Genomic DNA, 24212 nt, shown 5'->3' on the forward strand with positions numbered 1-24212 from the left:
CTTGATAATACAAATGAATAAAGGCTGATAGTTTCGAAAGAAACTGTTTGGGGCTGCGTCGGTGGGAGTAACGAAATAATTTGGATATATCAGCAAAGTTGAAATGGTAAATTGGCCACCGTAATGATTACAAAAGCTGACGTTTCGAGCGTTAGCCCTTCGTCGGAGCGAAGGGCTAAGCTCGAAACGTCAGCTTTTGTAATCATTACGGTGGCCAATTTACCATTTCAACTTTGTTGATATATCCAAATTATTTTGATAATACAAACACTTGGAGTTTTGAAGCGGTGCGCCTGCAAACACGGGAAGTCCCACAGAAAGATGGTACAAACCAATCATGACAGGTGACAATTGTACGTCGCCATATCAAAAAGATGTGCGATATCCAACAAGAAACCATGCGGCACTAGAAAGGTTGAAGTCAAATTTATCTGGTTAGTGATCAAGGTAAGAAGCATGTGTTATTTTCCTCGGTGTTTGTGAAAGCCTTGTTTCCTACTTGTTACTATTTTAGGGACGGACCACTATTTTTCTGGAGGAGGGAATGACAAATTTTCCTCTGCGAACATATTTTTTAAACATATACGTCTCTGCAAACAGTTTTTTTTCCAAAATCATCCTCGTGCAAACAGTCTTTATTCCATTTTGTTTCAGTGTTCTTTTCATTTGTGCTAAATATTACCATTGCCTTATTAAACACTTCTACGAAGAACGTAATTAATACGTCGTCAAGTAACGTTGAGATTTGATTGCCACAACAAATTCCCATTTTTTCAAGAAGTATTCAGCTATTTTCAAATTTGTTATCTGCTTCATACAGAGTGACCACCTTTTAGTGCCCAAATTGTGTTAATTTTTATACTAACGTTTCAATGTTACAGTAACTTTATTTGCTTTATTTCAGTTTTTTGATAATATTTTTAATATCTTACCTGGCTTCTCTGCAAACATTGTTTTTTACCCTATCACGCTTGCAAATAATTTATTTTGTCTTTTCAGATCCTCCAAACAGTTTTTTTCAATATTTCTCATACACCCCTCCAGAAAAATAATGGTCCGTCCCTTACTGTATCTGCAGTGATAATCTCCCTCTCTAAGTGCCCCTGTCTGAGAAAGTGTTCCAGGAGCCAAAAGTGGTGGTCAACCGATTTGGCTAAAACTCGGCACAAAAGTTGAGTGTGATAAGAAAAGCCACTTTGGCTCAATTCTCTAACTGTTTGTTCTCGAGTTTCAGGGGGGTCCCATTAGTGGTCTATAGAGCAGGAAGAATTCATCCTTCTGGGTGGCATTTTGAAAGTGCTATAAAACTCCATTGGTAAATTCTGCAGCCAAATTAATTTGACCATGGACTCTACGATAGTGGAGCTTTTACTTCATAAATGTAACTTTGTTCTCCAGCGATTAGACAGAGAGGGGCCTGGGGTTAAAGTTAGGTCAAATTTGAGGTCAAAATTACTCCTCAAAATTGCCATTTTTAAAAAAACCGAAACATTCACCTGCCTTCTTGCATAACTTTCATACCAAATCCAGTGTGTACCTTAGTGACCCATTTATCAAATTCACTTGCAAGCATGACCATAAGCTTACGTACCGCAGTAAGCATCGTCCAGGTGACTTGTGATCCACCAGAGATCTTAGGCACTTGAGAACTGAATAAATGTAACCATCCAACAAAGAGGGAATCCACAGTAAAGAGCTGGATGACAAAAAATTATTGTTGCTGTTTAAATCAAATATTCCACACGAGACATGAAATGATGCCAATATTGGGCCCGCCATTTTGGACGTGAGAGTGTTAGGACTGGACCGAGTTTCCATTCCTCCCCCTATTCAAGTGTAAATGTTTTCAGGATAATTTTATGGTGTCGCTTTGTTCCTTAGGAGGGGTAAATGGGCTCTGCACGAAACAGGAATGACTCCTTTGTTGTCTTGCGATAATGAAATGACTACTTGGTTAAAACACAAGTGCAAGGGTTCAGGTGAGTCCGGGGCGAGAGGAAGATCGGGTGATACCAAAGCTACAAGTACAGGTAATTAAAAATATCAGAAAGGGCTCATACACGTGCATAAATTTAGCGTATGGCTTTTTTAGTGACACCCTCGCTAAGAGCGGTCCTCTCAACTTCCCGTCAAAAAAAAATTTTCCTTAATTTTTTCCTATGAAAAGGGTTTAGGACACATGTTTCAAAAAAGTTTGAAGGTTTTCCAATACTCTTGTGTGAAGATTTGAACTTTCGTGAACTTTCTGCTAAGGGAAGATTAGTTGAGGTGTTGCAAAAGTAAAAACTCAGTCAATTACAGTCATTGTGCAAGTTTTTTTTGAAATTATAGGTAGTGCTAGTCGTAAAGCATCGTATTATGGCTGGGGAACAAAGTTACATTTATGAAGTAAAAGCTCCACTATAGTAGAGTCCATGGTCAAATTCATTTGGCTGCACAATTTACCAATGGAGTTTTAAAGCACTTTCAAAATGCCACCTAGAAGGATGAATTCTTGGTGCTCCATAGGCCACAAACGGGACCCCCCCTGAAACTCCAGAACAAACAGTTAGAGAAGTGAGCCAAAGTGGCTTTTGAAATATCTTATCATACTCAACTTTTGTGCCAAGTTTCAGCCAAATCGGTTGACCACCACTTTTGGCTCCTGGAACACTTTCTCAGACAGGGATACTTAAGCCATGAGACCTTGGTAACCCAACTAACTTAATGATATCGAGGTATTTCCACCGACCACTTATGACTAATTTTCGTATTTAAAATGCTTTGGAGAGAAAAAAAAGAATATTTTTACATAAATTGCGCTGGTCGATTGACATTCTGCAGTAAATTAACACTTTATGAGCGTTCAGAATCAGAATCATTGTCGAGGTTCCCTTCAATTTTCAGTCTGTCGTTTTTATATTACAGGGAAGGGAGAAGCACACTTCGAAATACCAACGCAGTCATTTTAATAAACCACAAAATGTCATGATAGTTCTGTTCAGGTTATTACAAGTGAGCTACGATTTCTAGCTACTTTTTCTTCTGATTTAATCACTCTTTTGTAGCCAAGCATGTCCATCAAATTACCACAGACTTCCTCTACTACTGTAATTAAGCTCGGGGAAGCTTTTTTCCACTTGTTTATAACAAGTGAAGCCTCTCTATAAAGTGAATAAGGATCTGTTTCATTATTGCTGCGCGGTTTCGTCCGATGTGTTGCAATCCATTCATCGACACTTACAGACCAATCAAACTCTGCAAATTTGTAGAGGTCCCTTGCCATGATTGTTGTATTTACAATAAAATCTTCGTAACGTATCACTCGAAAGCGATTTTTTAGCCATGACGGGGGAGAAAACAAACCAAATTTTATGTTTTTTTCAATGGGGTTACAAACTCCTTGAACAACGTCACGAAATCTTTGATTTAAAAACCTCGATATATTTATCCATTGCACTGAGTTAACCATGGAATAAATCACAGCTCTAGGATCCCGCACTAAGTGAATAGCTTTAACTTTGTATTTCTGTTTCTGGAAAATTCCTTGGAAACTTTCAAGTGTATATCTCGGCAAACGAGAGGTCAAGATCTTGAGAACAGTATGTTTGGTAGAGTTACAAACCGCGCCAAGTAATTTCACTGAGTAAGGTAGACATTTTTTCGTTTTGTTTTTTGTACGGCACAAATGTTCACTGCTCAACGATGTACTTCGGCTCCGAAATATACTCTTAGATAATGCTGATATAATGTCTTTAGGGATTTGAGTGAAATTGCAGTCGAGGAAGCTATTGATTAGGTCGATAGAGGTTTTGCTGTATTGAATTCTTCTTTCTTTGTCTTTGAACAAATGCAGTTCATATATTCCGCGGGATAAAGTGTGTAGTGGCTCAAACCAATACATGTTATCAGGATTAGCATCAAATACTCCTCCTAAGAATGAAGATCCTCCTCTGCCTGGGCTCAGTATAATGAGATTAGATCGTGGAGACCTCTTTTCAAGTGTCTTGGTTCCAACAGATAGCTTAGTTGATTTCTCAATACCAAACCTAGTGAACAATTCCTTTGTTTCTGTTTCCAGTTGCTGTGGTGGTTCTTTTTCAAATCCCAGAAAAATCGTTCGCCTTCTTGTCTGTCTGATATTGGTATACGGCTTTAAACGCGGAATCAACTTCCATGACGAACTAAAAAACAGGGTGTAGAAAACAAACAGTGACGCAAGGACGCTTAGTGTGACTAACACCACGTTGTTTTTCATGGCAAACTCAGGCGCCAACTTTCTGTTCGGTTTATAATATTGTTAAGTGCTGTGATGACTGCGAAAAAAAAAAAAACACGGAATCATTATTGTAGCATTCAATCTCTACCGATTACTGTTTCATTTGTGTGTGGAATGCTTTTCATTTTCTCAACAATTGTAGGACGTAACTAAACATAAAATTTCTCTTCCAATTATCTTGATAATTTCAAGGTATGCAGCAGATAATCCACTGCTACATTTTATTAAGAAGGCGCAGGGTTGAGTTTTCTTTTTGTGTGTGTGCATTAATATCACAAGAAAATTCAATTTTTATTTGAATGAGTTGATATTTTATGCAGTCGACCTTTTGCTATGCTAGTAAAGATGACTTGCGTGACATTCAACCAATGGAACTGGTTTGGGGCTGCATTTTCTTCACTTAGGTTTAGTTTTATGATAATTTGGTTATATCAACTAGGTTGAAATTGTAAATTGGCCACCGTACAGAGTTAAAAAGCTGACGTTTCGAGCGTTAGCCCTTCGCCAGAGCGAGTGGACGAATTGTGGGTCGTTTGTGGGTTTATATGCAGAAAGTGGAGCTACGCTATTGGTAAGAAAATTGTGACGAGAAAAAGACGAATAAATTAGTAGAATGAAAAGCGTTCGTTGATACCTTTGGGACTAAGAGTGCCGATTTGAAAAATAAACTTTTGTTCAAGAGTTTTCCGGCTTTCCAAACTACCTAAGTGTAAGGAAAGACCGCAGATTGCCATATACTGCTTAGAATAATTAGGTAAATTAAGGTGTCTAGCGACTGGTTTTGATGCGTCCTTGTCATTCCTCTCTCCTTCGCGAAGGTGTTCCCTGTTTCTGTCGTTCAAGCGGGTCACCATCGCGCCCAACTTATTGATCAACAGTCAGCACTACTTTTAAAATAATTGTGCAATGAATGACTGTAACGAATGTGTCAGTATACCGTTTTCATCTCTTATCAGTGGCTTTCAGTGCTAAAATAAGGCTGATACTTCGTACTCGTTTGATATTGGACGACTTATGAACAAATCCTTATCGTCTGATCCTTATCCAATATCAAGTAAGTTACCTTTGTTATGTCCTTTAAATTGTTTCCTTTGCATTAGTCGATATCAGAGACTTTTTTGGTTCTGTTCAACGAACATTTGTTGGGTAAAGTTCCTTAAACTTTTGTTTTACTCTCCTAAATAAAAAAAAAAGCCAACTACAAATTAAAAAACATGTACTATACGCCTACGGGGTTGGCATATAATTACATTTTCATATGACCCGTACGGCCCCACTCGCGCAATTCCATAGTAAACCATAGTTGAACCAACGTGTGCAGGTCGGACGGGTTGACGTGAGCGGGTTCGGAAAAAACCGTCTAGCCTTACTGCTATCACTTCGCTTTGTTTTGTGTTGAGCCTTGGCTTCGTTACAACTTTTCGATACGATGGTTTGCTGGCTCCACAAAAAGGAACTCAGAAAGTTAAAACGAGAAGTATTTGCAGTAAATAATTACACTTATCAATGTGACTCTCACCTATACTGCCTATTTTAGGAATGCTTCTCCATAAGTTTTTGCTTATTCAAAAGTGCAACAGCGCTCGTCAGTACCACCCGATTCGCCTTTAATCTACCGCTTATAAGCGAATCTAATTATACCAAATTACCGCATACATGCTGATAAAGTAGGACCTATTTACCTACCGAGAACAAAACAAAGGCCAAAACAAAACAAAGGAAAACAAAACAAAGGAAATGATTTCAGAATGTTTTTCTATTCTTCAGTAATCTTCACGCGTGGAATTTTATCCATGAACTCTTTTTACCAGATGTAAAAGCGATGAATTTTCCTCTTTCGCTTGAACCTTGTCACATGTCAAGTGCGACTGCGATACCGAAGACATTCTGAAATCATTTCCTTTGTTTTGTTTTCCTTTGTTTTGTTTTGTTTTGGCCTTTGTTTTGTTCTCGGTAGGTAAATAGGTCCTACTTTATCAGCATGTATGCGGTAATTTGGTATAATTAGATTCGCTTATAAGCGGTAGATTAAAGGCGAATCGGGTGCACCATAAATTCGTACATCTCATCTGGGTGCGCCTCGACAACTCTGGCCATGCTCCATTCGAAAGGGTAGCGTGATGCGCTTTTTTCCTCTCCCGTTGACAGGTGTCAGATGGTGACAGATATTTATTAAAAAACAGTTTCAAAGTTTTCTTTGAAGCCTTTTACCATTAAATAAACAAAAACGTTTTGGTGAAGCCTCTCTTCTTAATTTGATTAACCTTTTCTTTCTTTATTATCTACTCACTGAAAAAATTGCTCAGTTTATGGAGGATCTTCCCGTAATTAAACTTGTAATTGTAGCCCTAAATTCATTCGAATTCTTTTAGCAAGTATTTCATTAAGTGTTAGAAAAAAATAAAATTGTTATTCACCAGCCTTGGTCGGTCCGTATTGGTGCCCTTTGTCCTGAGTAGTGGCACCGTTTTTCTAAATACGGAGTAACATACTATGTCTATGTCTCGGCTCCGACCTATGATCGGGTGGCCTCCAAGTTGAATGAAGTACTAGCAAGGCTATATACACGGTGTTACGGGAACTGTCTCACTCCACATCCCACCAAGACGGAATATATGTTGCTTGGTGGACGCGGACAATGTACTGGGCCAAAACAAGCTATTAAGATGGGGGATTATGTTATCGAGGAGGTTATTTCTACAAGATACCTAGGTGTTCAGATAGATAATGCTCTTGAATGGGATCATCATGTATCGGAATTAGCGAAGTCATATACACAGAAGTTGAATGTACTTAAATCCTTGTATTTCCTGCCTAAACAGACAAGAACTGATTTCTATTTTAAGGTTATTCTGCCGCCTGTGACATATGGTATGTTAGTTTGGGGCTCTTGTGGTCGAGTGTTTTTCTCAACCTTAGAATCTATACATGTTAGAGCGGCGAAAATAATATTTAACTTGGATTGGTGTACTCCAAGCAAGGAGGTTCTTGCCACAGTAAAATGGAATACCTTAGAGATTATGTATGAGAAACGATTACTAATCTTAGCGCATCAGGCCTATTATCATCTCTTACCATGTCCTATGAACCGTCTCTTTGACAAGTATGTAAGTAGTTACGACCTCAGGAGGAAAATGACATTTAAGTTACCTAGACCTAAGACCGATATGGTCAAGAAATCATGCTCATACAAGTCAATTACTTGGTGGAACGATCTGGAAAATCAAATGAGATCAATTCAAGACGTTGACGCTTTTAAAAAGTCACTCAAGTGTAATTTTAACCCACGTATATTATAATGATGTACTTTGTAGAATTTTTATTGTTGTAAATATGTAGAAATCTTACATTAGTCTTCTTGTAATTAGTAAGGAATTTAGTTTTATTGTATTTAGGTAGGAATTTAGTTTTATTGTTTGTACACGACCACATCAGCTTTTGCTGAATTTTTTATCTGTTTAAATAAATGCTGTTGTTGTTATACATGTATATTTATATTGTTCGTTCGTTTTGCTTTTTAGTTCGAACCACAACAGATGTAACTTCACGTACACACGTACACAGGGCCCCATTAAAAAACCACCTTGGTGAGTTGGGTTATCGCATTTTACTATTATTATCATTATTATAGTTGAGAGGCTCAAGATCCAGAAGACGACAGCTAGACTTTGTTGGCTCAGATTTACAGATCGAAAATATAAGAGCCTTTGAGTACTAGCCACGCATATATGCGTGGAAAATAGCGTTACTACTGTTGTTATTTGTTTCTTGTTGAACTTAAAAGAAACGTTATGTAAGTGTGTACATTGCACCGACTGCTTGATGTGACACCTATTGGGGCCCAAAATGCCCACAATGATTCCCGATTTCCATTGCAGTGAACCGTTCATGTGGCAACAAATCCCAAAACTCCAGCATTTTGCTCTAAGAGAAACACTGAAAAAGTGTCGATCTTTTTAGTTGAAAACTTGATCAAAAACTCAAAAGTTTGCATTCAAAACACACTTCAGGGCCAGATCTTGGTGTTTGGCTGGAAATTCCTTCTCACTTTATCCGCTAGCCCTTCTTCCTCCATTTGATGCAAGCTAGTGTCGCGAACACAACCTTTGCCTTGTTTATGCCCGAAAAGAGTTCTGGGAAATTCCACCATAACTCGAGAAGGGTACTCTTAACATTTCCATTTTAAAAAAATTATTTGCAGTGTCGGGCCACCCAGTCCTACCAGCAAAATATCACATCAAAACTTTTACCAGTCAAAACTTGCCCAAAAAGCCTTGGTAGGTCCTGCTAGCCATCCACAGATGGGCCAGACAGACGACTTCATTGTGAACTCGCCAAGCTTGCATGAAAGCATTTTTGGCGGTCCAGTCTACATGAAACCACCTCTTACCTCTTTTTTCCTTCAGAGGCTTGCCTCTACCCACATTCCAGCTTAATGATGCCGTCGTGAAGGCTTCGGTAGAGAGAAAATGGCTCGGAAAACACTTATAAACGGCCAGAAAAGCGAGAAACCGAATCGATTTGAACGCATCCAGACACGAGCTGTTGATCTAGGTCACGTTATCCCAAAGTCTGAGCCCATGGTGTCTCAACACCGCAAATATTGTGACGGATAATCCATATTAAGGACCAACGTGAGGTTAAGTTTGTATCGCCAAATTACAACTGAAAAAATATGGTCTTTTTCGTAATCAAAGGGTTAAGATATAAGAGTTTGTTTTTTTAGGAATACGAGTTTTTATTTCTTTTTAACTTTTTTCTTTGAACACCAGAGACGGAACCTTTTTCTCTTTACGCGGGAATTCCCAAGCGGGCAAGATGAGCCCATTTTTTCTGACCAGGTAGCCAATGCTTCATATTCCCCACAGGCACGGCCAGCGTTATAATTAAAAGTCGGCATGGATGACGTCACTATGTTTTTGGAAACGTGATTGACTGGTGTAGATTATATTTCACACTATTAAAACATGTGCGATGCTCTAGTTAAGAAGCTTGAATACATCCAAGGTAGTTTTAATTAGTAGATCCATGTTTTTAATTAGTAAACTATTTAAATGCACATTTGTTTTTTATCTTACTGTTTTGGTTAAAAGAATCCGCGGAAGAGTGGTTCAAACTGTGTATGATTTAAGACAAGTATATTTTGCCACATTCAGTCACCTTTTTATATGAAAATTCATTTGTTAACTTTTATTAAATTTGCATCTTTCTCTTTTTGACCATAGAGATCACAAACATTAAAAGCTTTCTGTTTTGGTTGTTGATAAAGCAGTCTTCCGTTGTCAAATGGCGGTTTTTAATGGCCCTAAAACATGTTGAGTGGATTGATTCTCTCTGCTAGTGGTTAATTAAAGCTTTACATTCTCCGAATCTTCAGTGAAGCAAATGTGGTGAAGATAATAGTGGAGAATATGAGCGGACGGATTAAGCTCAACAAACATGTTATTTTCCGTACATTTCTTAGATAACTCCATCTCTAAAACAGATTCTCAGCAGCTAGCGATGAACTGAAATCACATTAAACGCAGTCCTTAGTTCACCGACTTTATCTCCAGAATCACAAGGAGGAATTATAATATTCGGTCTTAAGGCGACTTTTTAAAGTTTAATTATATTGTGAACGAAAGAGAACTTTGGCGGCTGATTTGGGATTTTTCAAGAGAAAAATAACGCAGTGGATTGAATAGCACCAGAAACAATAACTAATCGCTTCTTTACATCTTGCTTACCTGGTTATGTCCACTAGAGATTGTCTTTCGCAGACAGGACAACGACCAAGTTGCTTGCAAGTCTTTTTGTGTCAGTTATCTAAAATTACGAAACACAAACTTGTAATTGTTATTCAGGACGCATCTGTAAAATTTGATATGGAAATGTAAACATAGTTTGCAGAGCTGGTTTTGTGTGTCAGTACTTTGAAGTCGCCGCGAAAATGAGCCAGCATCAAAGCCCAAAAACCACCAGGTTCGCAGAATGAAGAAAAAGTTCTGTAGCGTTGGTGACTACGGTCGAACTTGTATTTAGAGGAACCGTATCAAGCGGCGCTGTATTTGGCGGTCGGTTGTCAAACTCTTGAATTTGTTTCCCCTTAAGTGATCCCCTATTAAGTGATCGCGGTCACCCTTAACTGAGTCGTAACGGCCTGTTTGTATTGCCTTTCACCTGTATTAGGCATGAATCGATTGTGCTAGTAAATCCAGCAAAAGTTGCTGGACGATAAACCCAAACGTTGCTCTAAAGTTGCTCAAAAATTTAAAAGTTGCCACCCAAATTTAAAAAAGTTGCTTACTTTTGAGAGTCATTTTGTTCTAGATTACTACTCAAAACATGACGTTATATATATGATTTAACATCATTTGTTGTGATCAATATAATCTCAACGTAACTAATAATAGAATTTATTTTCTAATGACGTTTTGGATAGTCTTTCACGCGATCCCAAGCGCATGTTGTGTTTCCTTTCCCTGAGGACGAGGCCGAGTTACCACTTCTAGTTGTTTGTATTTGCCTTCGCTGACGTGAATTTTGCGCTTTCTAGAGATTAAAGCTCTTGCAGGACTATTAGGAGTTGCCCCCAGTGGCTATGGTAACCTCGATAGGGTCAATATCTGTATCATTTTCATTTTCCTCGTCAGACATTTCAGCTTCTAATTGCGATGCCTCGCACGCGCGGGAAGCTCTATTGTTGGAGCGAATAACCGCTGGATGTAAGCGCCCGTTAGATAGATAGCTGCTGTCCAGCAGTGTGCGCACGTGTTATTTCATAAAGTATTTGTAAGAACCTACGACGTCCTTAGTTTTGACCAGTTTTAATAAAAAAAAACCTTTTGATAAATACCTTTTTGATGGTCTGGTCAGTTTTTAACTATTTGTTGACTCAAAAGTTGCCAAGGAAGGCAAAAGTTGCTCTTGGTTGCTGACCGTTGCTTGCAATACAAAAAGTTGCTGAAAACGCTAAAAGTTGCTCAAAAGTTGCCGAGCACAATCTATTTATGCCAGGGCTAACCTGCATTGAACAGTCACCTCAAGCAGAGCCACTCGAATAAAACTAAGAATAATCTTTCGAGCAATTTATAATTCATGTTTCTCTCTCAAAATCAAAGTTAGTTGAACGAGATTCTTTACATTAAGTGGTCATTTATGGCATTAAAGTTTAATAAGGTCCCAATTCGTCTGAGTGAAGAGTAAATCAAGTTCTTTCCATCATTGACTTACGAAAAGCAGGTCATATTGTAGACCCCTGATTGGAATCCTAACTAAAATCTGTTTGTCACGACCGATATGAATAACCAGCGTAACATTAAATGATGACTGATCACAGTGACAACACTATATGATTTTACATTGGCATTATATGGGGAAGTTTTATTCAAAAACTAGAATTGGTACGATCGCAATTGTTATGTCAATACTGTGTTTTAGAATATTTACTGTGCGATTGTATGTGCATTCACAATGCATTGCAGTTGTTTAAGACAACGTTCTCTAGCAACGTAATTCACAACTTTCTGATATTTCATTCTTTTCTTTATTTGAAATAATATTTTGCAAATGTGTACGGAGTTAACCATAAAGCAAATTTTTACATTTTTGGGGAGAATATAGATATAGACTGAGGGAGATTGAAGGTCGGTGGACAGTCAAATTTTCTTAATTTTTTTTTTCCATTTACGGTCACATGCTGTCGAGATCAGTGCATTGACAGTGCAAACGATCATTTTTCGGACCGTGACCGACTAAATCAAAGCAGCCCGCATTGAAAATTCTCGCTATCATGTGCGGTCCTAAACTCTAAGGAAGCAATATTCTGATCATATACTTGACATTCTCAATCTTTTAGCAAGTGAAGCTATAGATTTGAATCTATTTCAGTTTTGTGTTAACCGGCTCCTTTTATACACTGTATTCGCTCAGCATTGCTGGGGACTAGACGTCCTAGAGACTTAACGTGAATTAACCCAAACGAGTTAAAAGTCAAGATAAAAAAGAATAAACGTTTATGTTGCCTTGTTTAGGCTTACAAAGAAGACAGAACTAAACAAAGAGTACATCGCAGGCAGAAAGGACTAGATTTATCATACCCAGTCACTTTGATTAGCCTGGCCTGTCCTGCTTGTAAATGGAGAGAAACAACACAACTGACTTCAGTCTGTCCTTTTACAGTTGGTTTCATCGTGAGAAATCGCAGGTTCTATGTCAACTGCTCTGTGTTTATTTCAATATGTTTGCTGATTTTATTCACCCTGTTCAACAGTGTACGGAAATCAACTGTGGATGTGATTTCTGAAGAAGGTGCTAAAAGCCTGAAGAAACCTCTTCGTTCTTATAATTTTGAAACAAAATGGCTCTTTGATCATGAACAAAAATCCCCTCAAGAACTTAAGTTTTACTCCAGATCAATTCGGAACGAGGAAAACAATGAATTTAAACGAAAACAAGGAATTTATCCTAAGAGGAAAAATGTTGTTATTTTAAGTCCGGGCAGGGGGGGATCTTCCTTCCTTGGAGGAATTTTCGATTGCCATCCGCAAGTGATGTACTGGTTCGAACCTCTATTTCATTTCGGTAATGTTTTGAATGTGAACGTGGTTATGGAAAAGGAGCCAATTTCATACTAAGATACTTGTATTCGTTTACTCGATAGCATTATCAGTTGTGACTTTAGTAATATCACTAATGCAGTTTTATCGGACATTTCTACAAGTTCTTTCCGTCATCGCAGCAAAGCCCCTCACCAGTGGGAAAACATGCCCCGATAAGAAAACCTCTGGAAACTGTGCCACATTGTCAAACTCTTTGCTTGGTCAGGTTTGTAATTCTTATAAACATTCTGTTATCAAGATTTTGAGTGGGCGGTTATCGAACAACTCGTTAAGGAGCCTCATGACAGGACAGAAAATGCGTGCACTGTAAGTAGCTCTCGTTGTCCCATACAAAGCCTTAGAAAAGTTTTCTGAGGGACAACGAGAGCTACTTACAGTGCACGCGTTTTCCATCCTGTCATGAGGAAAATTTCGTCCAACAAAACAAATACGATGTGAAATCCATCAACTTGGTTCGCGACCCTAGAGCTGTGGTGTTTTCTTGGGTGAAGTTGAACTGGATACAGGGCCACTCAGATGCGAAATTCCGTTCAAATGTTCACAAAATTTGTGATTCACTAAAAAAAGAATGTGTTAATTGGTCTGTTGTCTCCTACGCCCTTGCTTAGAAACCTCTTCAAAGTAATACGCCAAGAAGATCTTGCAATCGACACCGCAAATGTTGCACCGGAAATATAAAAATTCGTGGGAACTGATTGGTCAAAGAGCGTGGATAAATGGATAAATGACCATAGGAGAAGGAAGGCTGAAAAGAACCCGTATTCAGGTCTATTCACTGTTCAAGAATGCTTCAACTATTATTTGCAAATGGAAGAGAGAAGCCCCTAAAGAGCTGATCAAAGAGGTCGAGTACGTTTGTGGTGGCTTAATAAATATTATGGGTTACAGCAAATGGCATGAGGCTGATCGTGACAGGTTATTTTCACCCAAACAATGTTGTTGTGTGACGCAATGCTCAAGGCGTGCACGGGCACTGATTTCCAAATCAATTTCCGTTCAGCCAGATTCCAAAGTGACTGAAATAGATAATTGTTTATCTGAAACACTCGTGTTACAGATTATCAATGCACGTTTTTTTTGTCTGTGTGGTTTTAAAGCAAGTTCCTGCCGACGATCTCGGTCACATGAGCGGTATCTGCCGGCTTTGGCTAAAATTAGAAAATTATTGCAAATCATTTGGTAAGTGCAGGTTCCAGCTGAACCTCAAACTCGTTGAAGGACTTGGTAGTCAAAGCATATGTAGCAGTACGAGTCTTGCAGAATATTCGTATCATATCGATGTAATAGTAAAGTTTATTGGGAGAGTGTGCGTTGGTGTGAGTTGAGTCTTGTACTGCGAACGTCCATTTGTCTACACAAGTAATTAAAGAACCAAGAGTTATTGATTATAGATTCTCAAGATATGGCGAGAGAATTTTTTGTCCCTTAAATCGTGAATTGTGACATTTTTTTAAGGATGCGAAGAGAGTTGGAAAACGAATCACAACCCATAAACTCACTCTCATTCCCATTACACCACCACCTCCCCTCTCTCTCCCCCACTTAGCGAGGTGTTACTCAGCAGTAACCTTGACTGATTAGTATTTTTCGATCTAATATAAATCTGATGGTTTGGAAATGACCTAAACACGTTTTCATCGACTCTGAAACGGAATTGTGTACAAATCACGCGACAACGATGGTTTCCGGGAAAAGTGAAGTTAAAGATATCTTCATTGTGTGACTTTGTTTTCCTAGAATCAAAAGTACTTCAAAATATTGAAACATACATGTCAAGTAACGTCATAGACCTCAGTAAAGAGATCATTTAAGGCCTCAGTCTTTCCGGGAAAATTCCCAGCGTTATTGTTTTCATGGTTAACTAATTCATTTGATCGATAATTAAGGAAAGCATTACCCTGGACTCAAATTGAAACCGAAAGGTAACTTGAAATGCAATATCCATTACTGTTTTAGCTACAAATGCAATAAGTGATCCCAATTTAGACATAATTTAAATACGTGTGTGAGTTGTCTGGAAACCGAAGGAATTTCAGATGAGTCGTTTTTACTTTCTTAACAGAAACTGTAATGCACTCGGTCGAAAATGAAGTTTCCGTTACAGAAATCAAATTGTTCTTTCATCGTTTATTTCTGGGAAAGAAAGGTATTAATATGAAGTATTCAGAAAATCCCATGACGGAGACAGGAATTTCCCTTTCTTATCAAAGAGTTTTATAAACCCCGCCGATACGCTCAGTGGTGCATTTTCATTAATACTGACAACATGAACTACTTTGAGGAAACCATCTTGACCGTTGACTGTTCCGAAGATCTTTTAACTTCCATGGATGAGAAGAAGAAACTCGTTTTTTCTGAAGACTCGATAGAGAAACTGAGACTTGCAATGTATAAACTGGATGAACTTCAGCAGCAGTGCCAAGTGGCTCTGGTAAGAGATAGTATTGAATCTTCGTGAAGTTATTTTTATGTTACATGACTGAACATCAGACCGTAAATACGGTTCATCGGTTTTGAATCATAACATTTAAAATGATATTTGTCATAGCAGTACTGCGCGGATGAATTTGTAGTTTTTTTTTAATGGGATTAATTTCGTATACCCAGAGAAAATCTAACTTGAAATGTGTTAGATCACTTTTACGACTCGCTTTGACGAAGGGCTGACGTTCGAAACGTTAAGCTTAGAAATTCTTTACGGTGGCCAACAAATTTCCTACTTTTAAGATAGTCAACTTTCAACTGGTTTATATTTAAAACAAACACATTTGATATTTTCTCTGTTGATTTAACGTTTTTTCAGTTAGAATCCATAATAAATATTCAACATATTGTTTTATAGGAGCCAACACTTGAGCAACATGGACTTAATTCAGATAAGGTTACAACGTTTCAAATCCGTGAACTTTCCAGAGTCTTATTCCAAAGGGTAGGTGCCAGTTATCATTTATCAAAAGCCTTTTACGTCGTAAGCAACATTAAACGCACATTTACTTCTTAACTTGATTATTTTTATCACTAGCCATGCCATGACGATACCAAAATGTCAAAAGTAACGAACAATGTTCAGACAGGGGTGTCCCTTTTATGACCAAAATATTAATTTCGTCATTCATTTTGGACGGGGCACATTTCCTTTGTATGACCAAAATAGCATTTTATCATTCATGTCCCTATCTCAGTTTCGGTTTCGTTTGTTGAAGGGAAAGTTTGAAAGAACTAACGACTTGGTCAAAAAACTGAATTTTTTCCGGTTAGGAATATAGTTCACAGTTTTACTCTTATAGCAAGGGCCTGTCAGATCAAGAATCCAAAACTAATGAGAGCGGCTGTCAGATCAGTCAATATGATCCTCCTTATAACCTAAGGAACTCTGAAAACAAACTAGCTGTTCCATATTGCCCCGCACCAATTTCCCGAAAAATAGCTATAGCTATAACGGTGCGGTTATCTGGAATAGCTTATCCCCTGAGTTGCGGCAAGCAAAATCACTTCAATCTTTTCGAAATGGTTGTCGCAATTTCTTCGTCTGAATCGACAAAACGCACACGGCATCTATGTAAAGCAGAATTTCTTTATTTTTTCTATTTCACTTTTAAATTTTAGATCATGTTTACATAGATTAAAGTAGATTGTAATTATAATAATAGATTGTAATAGTAACAATAAATTGCAAGAATATTATTATTTTATCTGATAGATTTACCGTGTCTAAATAAAAATAGAGTTCAAGTTCAAGTCACCGATGCGTGTTAAACTTGAACTCATCTATACGCAGATCATCTTCGCTAGTGATTTATTAAGTATTTCAAAACCATTTATCTCTACCACAGGCAAGCGTAGACAAGACTGACGTTGAAAAAATGGAAGAAGACCTCCAGCTGTTCCAGATCTTCAAGGCCGCCATTAAACTGGTGACTAAAAGTGGGGATGAAAATGTACAACAACTGAGGGATAATCTGGAACATTGGCTTAATTCCATCACACCAGTGATAATTGAAGTGGTAAGAAACTTCCTCCAAAAATCTCTGTGCCTTTGTTTGCTTTGCTCTGTTTTGATCGGTTAGTAATTTGTGTGGTTTCCTTCTTTTTCTCGCTCGACTTCTCTTTCCTTATCCGCATTCATATTCTGTCATTTATTTCTTCTTTCTTCTTAAGCTTCAGAGCAATGGCATTTCTCCGCCAAAACCAACCACAAGCGCACACGTAAAGGAGACTCTGAATAAACAAACGAAGGATTTTTTGGTAAGTTACTGCGCTGTAGTAGAAATCCAACATTCTTATCCTAAAGTGTTTAAGGTAAACACAATACTGTTCCAGAAAAAAGAAGCCTAACAGTTCTTCGATGAGTAATCAAACACAGTTCAATTTAGTGAGTTGAGTGTTTAGGGAGTTATTTCCCGGTTACTGCGTTCAGCAAAAGCCCCTAACAACCTGAAAGACTTTTTGTTTTCAACATTAACCAAACTTTCCTATTGCCTCTTGTAGGAATTTGTCTCTGACAACGACAAAGAAAACGTAGTGGTCACGGAGCGCACTCCGATAGAGGAAGACTTAACAGACAACTACCGAAGTGCTGTTTGTGACGTCAGAAATTACGTCACTGTTAGGGATCTTGGTACTCTGTTATTGATCTTCAAAAAAGACTTTGGTCATGCGATCAGACGGAGTTGAAACTTAGAAATATTTTCACATACGCGAAAATTAATAGCCTTGATAATATTTTAATATATTCAGATATATATATATATAAATACAGAGAGCTCATGTAATGTAATATGTATTATGTTATCAATATATATATATATATAGTAAATACTCTAGTGGTTCTGAATTCGTATTTAGCTTTGATATTGTATAACTATTGAATCAGTGTATTACATATATATCACTGGATGAGCAATAAAACAATGTTTTAATTACATTCATGTTATCTTAGACTTATAGGTCATCGGTTGATGACGGCTCTCCAGTACTAGTTACACTTATATGCTCGGAACTTGTTATAAACCTCTCAAACTGATTTACGTTTAGTTATTACACAAGAATGTTTTTTGCCGCTTTGTTTTCCCGACCTTATTCATCGCGAGGGCGACATTGTACTGATCAGCTTCATAGCGGGGCTCCCACGCGCGCTTTGCGCGCGTAGGGCAGAGCCCCATACCCATGGAATATGGTCAACCTCTTTCCGTTTAGTTGTCACGTGACTGACCGAGCCTACGTTCGTACGTACCTACGTATGTACGTGCCTTTTCAGTGTTATCATTAATATTGCGAACTTGGGAGCTCCGCTTTTAGGCTTGGCTAAATCTGTATATTATGATGTTTACATAATACATATATCTTATTAGACGTTTTGTTGTGTAGTATCGCTGAGTATTTTTACGAGTTGTGTCGTATTTTGACGAGCCCTTAGGTACACAGGGTACACAGGGATCACAGGGTACACATGGGTACACAGGGTACACAGGGTACACAGGGTACACATGGGTACACAGGGTACACAGGGTATACAGGGTATATAGGGTACACATGGGTACACAGGGTACACAGGGGTAACAGGGAGTCTATATGGAGACTGGGTAATAGGGAGTCTATCTGGAGACTGGGTAACAGGGAGTCTATATGGAGACTGCCATAAATTACTTGCCGATTACTTGCCGATGGCAAGTAATTCATGGCAGTCTCCATATAGACTCCCTGTATACCCTGTGTACCCATGTGTACCCTGTGTACCCTGTGTACCCTGTGTACCCATGTGTACCCTGTGTATCCTGTTTACCCTGTGTACCCTGTGTATCCATGTATCCATGTATACCCTGTGTACCCTTTGTACCCTGTGTACCCTGTGTACCCACGTGTACCCTGTGTACCCTGTGTACCCATGTGTACCCTGTGTATCCTGTTTACCCTGAGTACCCTGTGTAGCCATGTATCGATGTATACCCTGTGTACCCTGTGTACCCTGTGTACCCATGTGTACCCTGTGTACCCTGTGTACCCCGTGTACCCCGTGTACCCATGTGTACCCCGTGTACCCCGTGCACCCCGTGCACCCTGTGTACCTTGTGTACCCATGTGTACCCTGTAAACCCCGTGTACCCTGTGTACCCTGTGTACCCTGTGTACCCACGTGTAACCTGTGTACCCTGTGTACCCTGTGTACCCATGTGTACCCTGTGTATCCTGTTTACCCTGAGTACCCTGTGTATCCATGTATCCATGTATACCCTGTGTACCCTGTGTACCCGTGTGTACCCATGTGTACCCTGTGTACCCTGTGTACCCTGTGTACCCATGTGTACGCCGTGTACCCCGTGCACCCCGTGTACCCTGTGTACCTTGTGTACCCATGTGTACCCTGTAAACCCCGTGTACCCTGTGTACCCTGTGTACCCACGTGTACCCTGTGTACCCTGTGTACCCTGTGTACCCATGTGTACCCTGTTTATCCTGTTTATCCTGAGTACCCTGTGTATCCATGTATGCATGTATATCCTGTGTACCCTGTGTACCCGTGTGTACCCATGTGTACCCTGTGTACCCTGTGTACCCAGTGTACCCCGTGTACCCATTTGTACCCCGTGTACCCCGTGTACCCTGTGTACCTTGTGTACCCATGTGTACCCTGTAAACCCCGTGTACCCTGTGTACCCTGTGTACCCTGTGTACCCTGTGTACCCTGTGTACCCATGTACACCCTGTGTACCCATGTGTACCCTGTGTACCCTGTGTACTATGGGTACACAAGGTACACAGGGATCACAGGGTACACATGGGTACACAGGGTACACATGTACATGGGTACACAGGGTACACAGGGATCACAGGGTACACATGGGTACACAGGGTACACATGTACATGGGTACACAGGGTACACAGGGATCACAGGGTACACATGGGTACACAGGGTACACATGTACATGGGTACACAGGGTACACAGGGATCACAGGGTACACATGGGTACACAGGGTACACATGTACATGGGTACACAGGGTATACAGGGTATACATGGGTACACAGGGTACGCAGGGTACACAGGGGTAACAGGGAGTCTATATGGAGACTGGGTAATAGGGAGTCTATATTGAGACTGGGTAACAGGGACTCTATATGGAGACTGCCATGAATTACTTGCCGATATTTATTTACGGGAGTGCGTGACAGAAGTATGCGAAGCGGAACGGAATTGGCGCGTTGTTGTGTTGCTGTTTCTATTTTCTTCATTAAATGAAGAAATTTTCTGGTCGTCAAGCTGTTTTTCTTCGTTCGATTCATCAAATGAACTTGGATCTATATTTGCCAGCCATTCTGACTCTTCGTCGTCGGAAATATGATTGAAATTGTCCGCCACTTTTTTTTTCCGTAACTACAATCCAATTCTTCGCTCGCGCGATGCGAGAAAACCAGTTTAACCGGTACCGCAATAGACAAGTACAAATACCGCGTGACATTTGTACTCGTCTATGGCGTTATTCTTACTCGTCTAAGAGTAGTTGGATAATAAACGCATATACTGTCCAATCATTAATCAGTCAAACGTGCAAAGAGATCTAGAGGAAGGCGTTTATAGTTTGGCAAGTAATTCATGGCAGTCTCCATATAGACTCCCTGTTACCCAGTCTCCATATAGACTCCCTGTTACCCATTCTCCCTGTGTACCCTGTGTACCCTGTGTACCCTATGTACCCTGTGTACCCTGTGTACCCGTGTGTACCCTGTGTACCCTGTGTACCCTGTGTACCCGTGTGTACCCTGTGTACCCTGTGTACCCTGTGTACCCTGTGTACCCGTGTGTACCCTGTGTACCCTGTGTACCCGTGTGTACCCTGTGTACCCTGTGTACCCTGTGTACCCTGTGTACCCGTGTGTACCCGTGTGTACCCGTGTGTACCCTGTGTACCCTGTGTACCCTGTGTACCCGTGTGTACCCTGTGTACCCTGTGTACCCGTGTGTACCCTGTGTACCCGTGTGTACCCTGTGTACCCTGTGTACCCTGTGTACCCTGCATACCCAGGTGTACCTTGTGTACCCTGTGTACCCTGTGTACCCATGTGTACCCTGTGTACCCTGTGTACCCTGTGTAACCTGTGTTTCCTGTGTACCCTGTGTACCCTGTGTACCCATGTGTACCCTGTGTACCCTGTGTACCCTGTGTACCCATGTGTACCCTGTGTACCCTGTGTACCCTGTGTACCCTGTGTACCCAGGTGTACCTTGTGTACCCTGTGTGCCCTGTGTACCCATGTGTACCCTGTGTACCCTGTGTACCCTGTGTACCCTGTGTACCCGTGTGTACCCGTGTGTACCCTGTGTACCCTGTGTACCCTGTGTACCCTGTGTACCCTGTGTACCCATGTGTACCCTGTGTACCCTGTGTACCCTGTGTACCCGTGTGTACCCTGTGTACCCTGTGTATCATTCTCTTAATTTCTTCCTTTGTACCCCTATATGAGCGTAATTAATTGAAGTGGAATGGTTGGGGAACCATTCGTCCAATTTCTGTTGGCTTTTTTGACGTAAGCGTGCACAACGTTCAATTTGAACTGACCGACCAATCATTCCGGGGGGACTCCCATATAAAAAGGACTGGGATGCTCGTTGTCTCGCTTAGGGCTGTAAATTTCAAGATAATGGTCTCACTTTGCGTGTTCTGGGAAAAAATTGAGTTAAATTTAGCTGTAAGGGTATCTTTTATGTTTGCACGCGGTGAAAAATATATTTAAAAATCACAGGAACCAATTGCTCCAGGCTTTATTTACTCGATTCATATCATTAAAGATTGAAATGGTCTCATTTAGGGGTCCAAAACGGTTGGGCCACGCATACATTTCCCTCCTTTAGGATTTTATTTCAAAATTCCAGACGAGCATCCCAGTCCATTTTATATGGGATTTCCCCCCGGGCTAATAAAATCATAATAAGTTATTCATAATTCATTTGTACAAAACGTACAAAACGGGATTGTGTTCGGCCAGAGAGCTTCCATTCATTCCAACTGATGTTTGCCAGGTTTCCTGTATATATGGTATACAGGCTACACTTGGCTATACATGAATATACTTGGGTATACATGAATATACAGGGTGTAGAGGGTACACAAGGTAGACAGGGTATGCGAGGTATACAAGGATATGCATGATATACATGGGTACAAACTGTACACACGGGTAAACAGGATACACAGGGTACACAGGGTACACAGGGTACACCGGGTACACAGGGTACACAGGGTACACTGGGTACACACGGGTACACAGGGTACACAGGGTACACACGGGTACACAGGGTACACAGGGTACACACGGGTACACAGGGTACACAGGGTAAACAGGGTACACAGGGTACATAGGGTACACACGGGTACACAGGGTACACAGGGTACACACGGGTACACAGGGTACACACGGGTACACAGGGTACACAGGGTACACACGGGTACACAGGGTACACACGGGTACACAGGGTACACAGGGTACACACGGTGCACAGGGTACACAAGGTACACAGGGTACACAGGGTACACACGGGTACACAGGGTACACAGGGTACACACGGTACACAGGGTACACAAGGTACACAGGGTACACAGGGTACACACGGGTACACAGGGTACGCAGGGTACACACAGGTACACACGGGTACACAGGGTACACAGGGTACACAGGATACACAGGGTACACAGGGTACACAGGGTACACACGGGTACACAGGGTACACAGGGTACACAAGGTACATACGGGTACACAGGGTACACAGGGTACACAGGGTACACACGGGTGCACAGGGTACACACAGGTACACAGGGTACACAGGGTACACCGGGTACACAGGGTACACAGGGTACACTGGGTACACACGGGTACACAGGGTACACAGGGTACACAGGGTACACACGGGTACACAGGGTACACAGGGTACACATGGGTACACAGGGTACACAGGGTAAACAGGGTACACAGGGTACACACGGGTACACAGGGTACACACGGGTACACAGGGTACACAGGGTACACACGGGTACACAGGGTACACAGGGTACACACGGGTACACAGGGTACACAGGGTACACACGGTACACAGGGTACACAAGGTACACAGGGTACACAGGTACACAGGGTACGCAGGGTACACACAGGTACACAAGGTACACACGGGTACACAGGGTACACAGGATACACAGGGTACACACGGGTACACAGGGTACACATGGGTACACAGGGTACACAGGGTACACAAGGTACACAGGGTACACACGGGTGCACAGGGTACACAGGGTACACACAGGTACACAGGGTACACACGGGTACACACGGGTACACAGGGTACACAGGGTACACAGGGTACACACGGGTACACAGGGTACACACGGGTACACAGGGTACACGGTACACAAGGTACACACGGGTACACAGGGTACACAGGGTACACACGGGTACACAGGGTACACACGGGTACACAGGGTACACACGGGTACACAGGGTACACAGGGTACACACGGGTACACAGGGTACACACGGGTACACAGGGTACACAGGGTACACAGGGTACACACGGGTACACAGGGTACACACGGGTACACAGGGTACACAGGGTACACAGGGTACACAGGGTACACAGGGTACACACGGGTACACAGGGTACACGGTACACAAGGTACACACGGGTACACAGGGTACACAGGGTACACACGGGTACACAGGGTACACACGGGTACACAGGGTACACACGGGTACACAGGGTACACAGGGTACACACGGGTACACAGGGTACACACGGGTACACAGGGTACACACGGGTACACAGGGTACACACGGGTACACAGGGTACACAGGGTACACACGGGTACACAGGGTACGCAGGGTACACACGGGTACACACGGGTACACAGGGTACACAGGGTACACAGGATACACAGGGTACACAGGGTACACAGGGTACACACGGGTACACAGGGTACACAGGGTACACAAGGTACATACGGGTACACAGGGTACACAGGGTACACAGGATACACACGGGTGCACAGGGTACACACAGGTACACAGGGTACACAGGGTACACCGGGTACACAGGGTACACAGGGTACACTGGGTACACACGGGTACACAGGGTACACAGGGTACACAGGGTACACACGGGTACACAGGGTACACAGGGTACACATGGGTACACAGGGTACACAGGGTAAACAGGGTACACAGGGTACACACGGGTACACAGGGTACACACGGGTACACAGGGTACACAGGGTACACACGGGTACACAGGGTACACAGGGTACACACGGGTACACAGGGTACACAGGGTACACACGGTACACAGGGTACACAAGGTACACAGGGTA

General features: G+C 41.3%; 3 protein-coding genes and 2 pseudogenes across 5 annotated transcripts; 4 read left to right on the top strand and 1 right to left on the bottom strand.

Moving 5' to 3' along the window:
- Nucleotides 1-289: 289 nt before the first annotated feature.
- Nucleotides 290-9514, top strand: LOC148743491 (uncharacterized). Of its 2 annotated transcripts, XM_088726642.1 has the most exons (4): nucleotides 290-447; nucleotides 1882-1979; nucleotides 7780-7845; nucleotides 8460-9514. In XM_088726642.1, the coding sequence occupies exons 2-4, from the start codon at nucleotides 1913-1915 to the stop codon at nucleotides 8537-8539; spliced, it is 213 nt and encodes a 70-aa protein (XP_088582768.1). In that variant the 5' UTR covers nucleotides 290-447; nucleotides 1882-1912; the 3' UTR covers nucleotides 8540-9514. The 2 variants fall into 2 exon arrangements, with proteins under 2 accessions (XP_088582768.1, XP_088582757.1); XM_088726631.1 differs by lacking the exons at nucleotides 290-447; nucleotides 1882-1979 and adding an exon at nucleotides 6315-7129.
- Nucleotides 2925-10506, bottom strand: LOC111340327 (carbohydrate sulfotransferase 3-like). Of its 2 annotated transcripts, XM_022947157.2 has the most exons (3): nucleotides 5778-5888; nucleotides 5322-5435; nucleotides 2925-4295 (listed from the first exon to the last, which is right to left on the bottom strand). In XM_022947157.2, exon 3 carries the CDS (start codon nucleotides 4235-4237, stop codon nucleotides 2981-2983), a length of 1257 nt encoding a protein of 418 aa, XP_022802892.2. In that variant the 5' UTR covers nucleotides 4238-4295; nucleotides 5322-5435; nucleotides 5778-5888; the 3' UTR covers nucleotides 2925-2980. The 2 variants fall into 2 exon arrangements, with proteins under 2 accessions (XP_022802892.2, XP_022802891.2); XM_022947156.2 differs by lacking the exons at nucleotides 5322-5435; nucleotides 5778-5888 and adding an exon at nucleotides 9988-10506.
- Nucleotides 10507-11700: 1194 nt separating this feature from the next.
- On the top strand, nucleotides 11701-14249 carry LOC148743492 (uncharacterized; annotated as a pseudogene).
- LOC148743493 (carbohydrate sulfotransferase 3-like) lies at nucleotides 13203-14249 on the top strand (annotated as a pseudogene).
- A 450-nt stretch (nucleotides 14250-14699) lies between these two features.
- On the top strand, nucleotides 14700-18213 carry LOC111340346 (uncharacterized). Its single transcript, XM_022947176.2, has 5 exons — nucleotides 14700-15292; nucleotides 15704-15790; nucleotides 16695-16865; nucleotides 17020-17106; nucleotides 17350-18213. Exons 1-5 carry the CDS (start codon nucleotides 15128-15130, stop codon nucleotides 17533-17535), a joined length of 696 nt encoding a protein of 231 aa, XP_022802911.2. The 5' UTR covers nucleotides 14700-15127; the 3' UTR covers nucleotides 17536-18213.
- The last annotated feature ends 5999 nt before the right edge of the window (nucleotides 18214-24212 follow it).

This window comes from Stylophora pistillata, chromosome 1 (assembly GCF_964205215.1).
Source record: "Stylophora pistillata chromosome 1, jaStyPist1.2, whole genome shotgun sequence".
In the NCBI taxonomy this organism is placed as follows: Eukaryota; Metazoa; Cnidaria; class Anthozoa; order Scleractinia; family Pocilloporidae; genus Stylophora; species Stylophora pistillata.

What these genes read in the sequence shown, in the direction of transcription:
- LOC111340327 (XM_022947156.2), bottom strand. Translation starts at nt 4,237, where the DNA reads ATGAAAAACAACGTGGTGTTAGTCACACTAAGCGTCCTTGCGTCACTG.
- LOC148743491 (XM_088726631.1), top strand. Translation starts at nt 6,874, where the DNA reads ATGTTGCTTGGTGGACGCGGACAATGTACTGGGCCAAAACAAGCTATT. An exon ending in TCTGCCGCCTGTGACATATG is followed by an intron (nt 7,130 to 7,779) that starts GTATGTTAGTTT and finishes TTTGCTTTTTAG; the next exon opens with TTCGAACCACAACAGATGTA. An exon ending in CCCATTAAAAAACCACCTTG is followed by an intron (nt 7,846 to 8,459) that starts GTGAGTTGGGTT and finishes AATTATTTGCAG; the next exon opens with TGTCGGGCCACCCAGTCCTA.
- LOC111340346 (XM_022947176.2), top strand. Translation starts at nt 15,128, where the DNA reads ATGAACTACTTTGAGGAAACCATCTTGACCGTTGACTGTTCCGAAGAT. An exon ending in AGCAGTGCCAAGTGGCTCTG is followed by an intron (nt 15,293 to 15,703) that starts GTAAGAGATAGT and finishes ATTGTTTTATAG; the next exon opens with GAGCCAACACTTGAGCAACA. An exon ending in CACCAGTGATAATTGAAGTG is followed by an intron (nt 16,866 to 17,019) that starts GTAAGAAACTTC and finishes TTTCTTCTTAAG; the next exon opens with CTTCAGAGCAATGGCATTTC.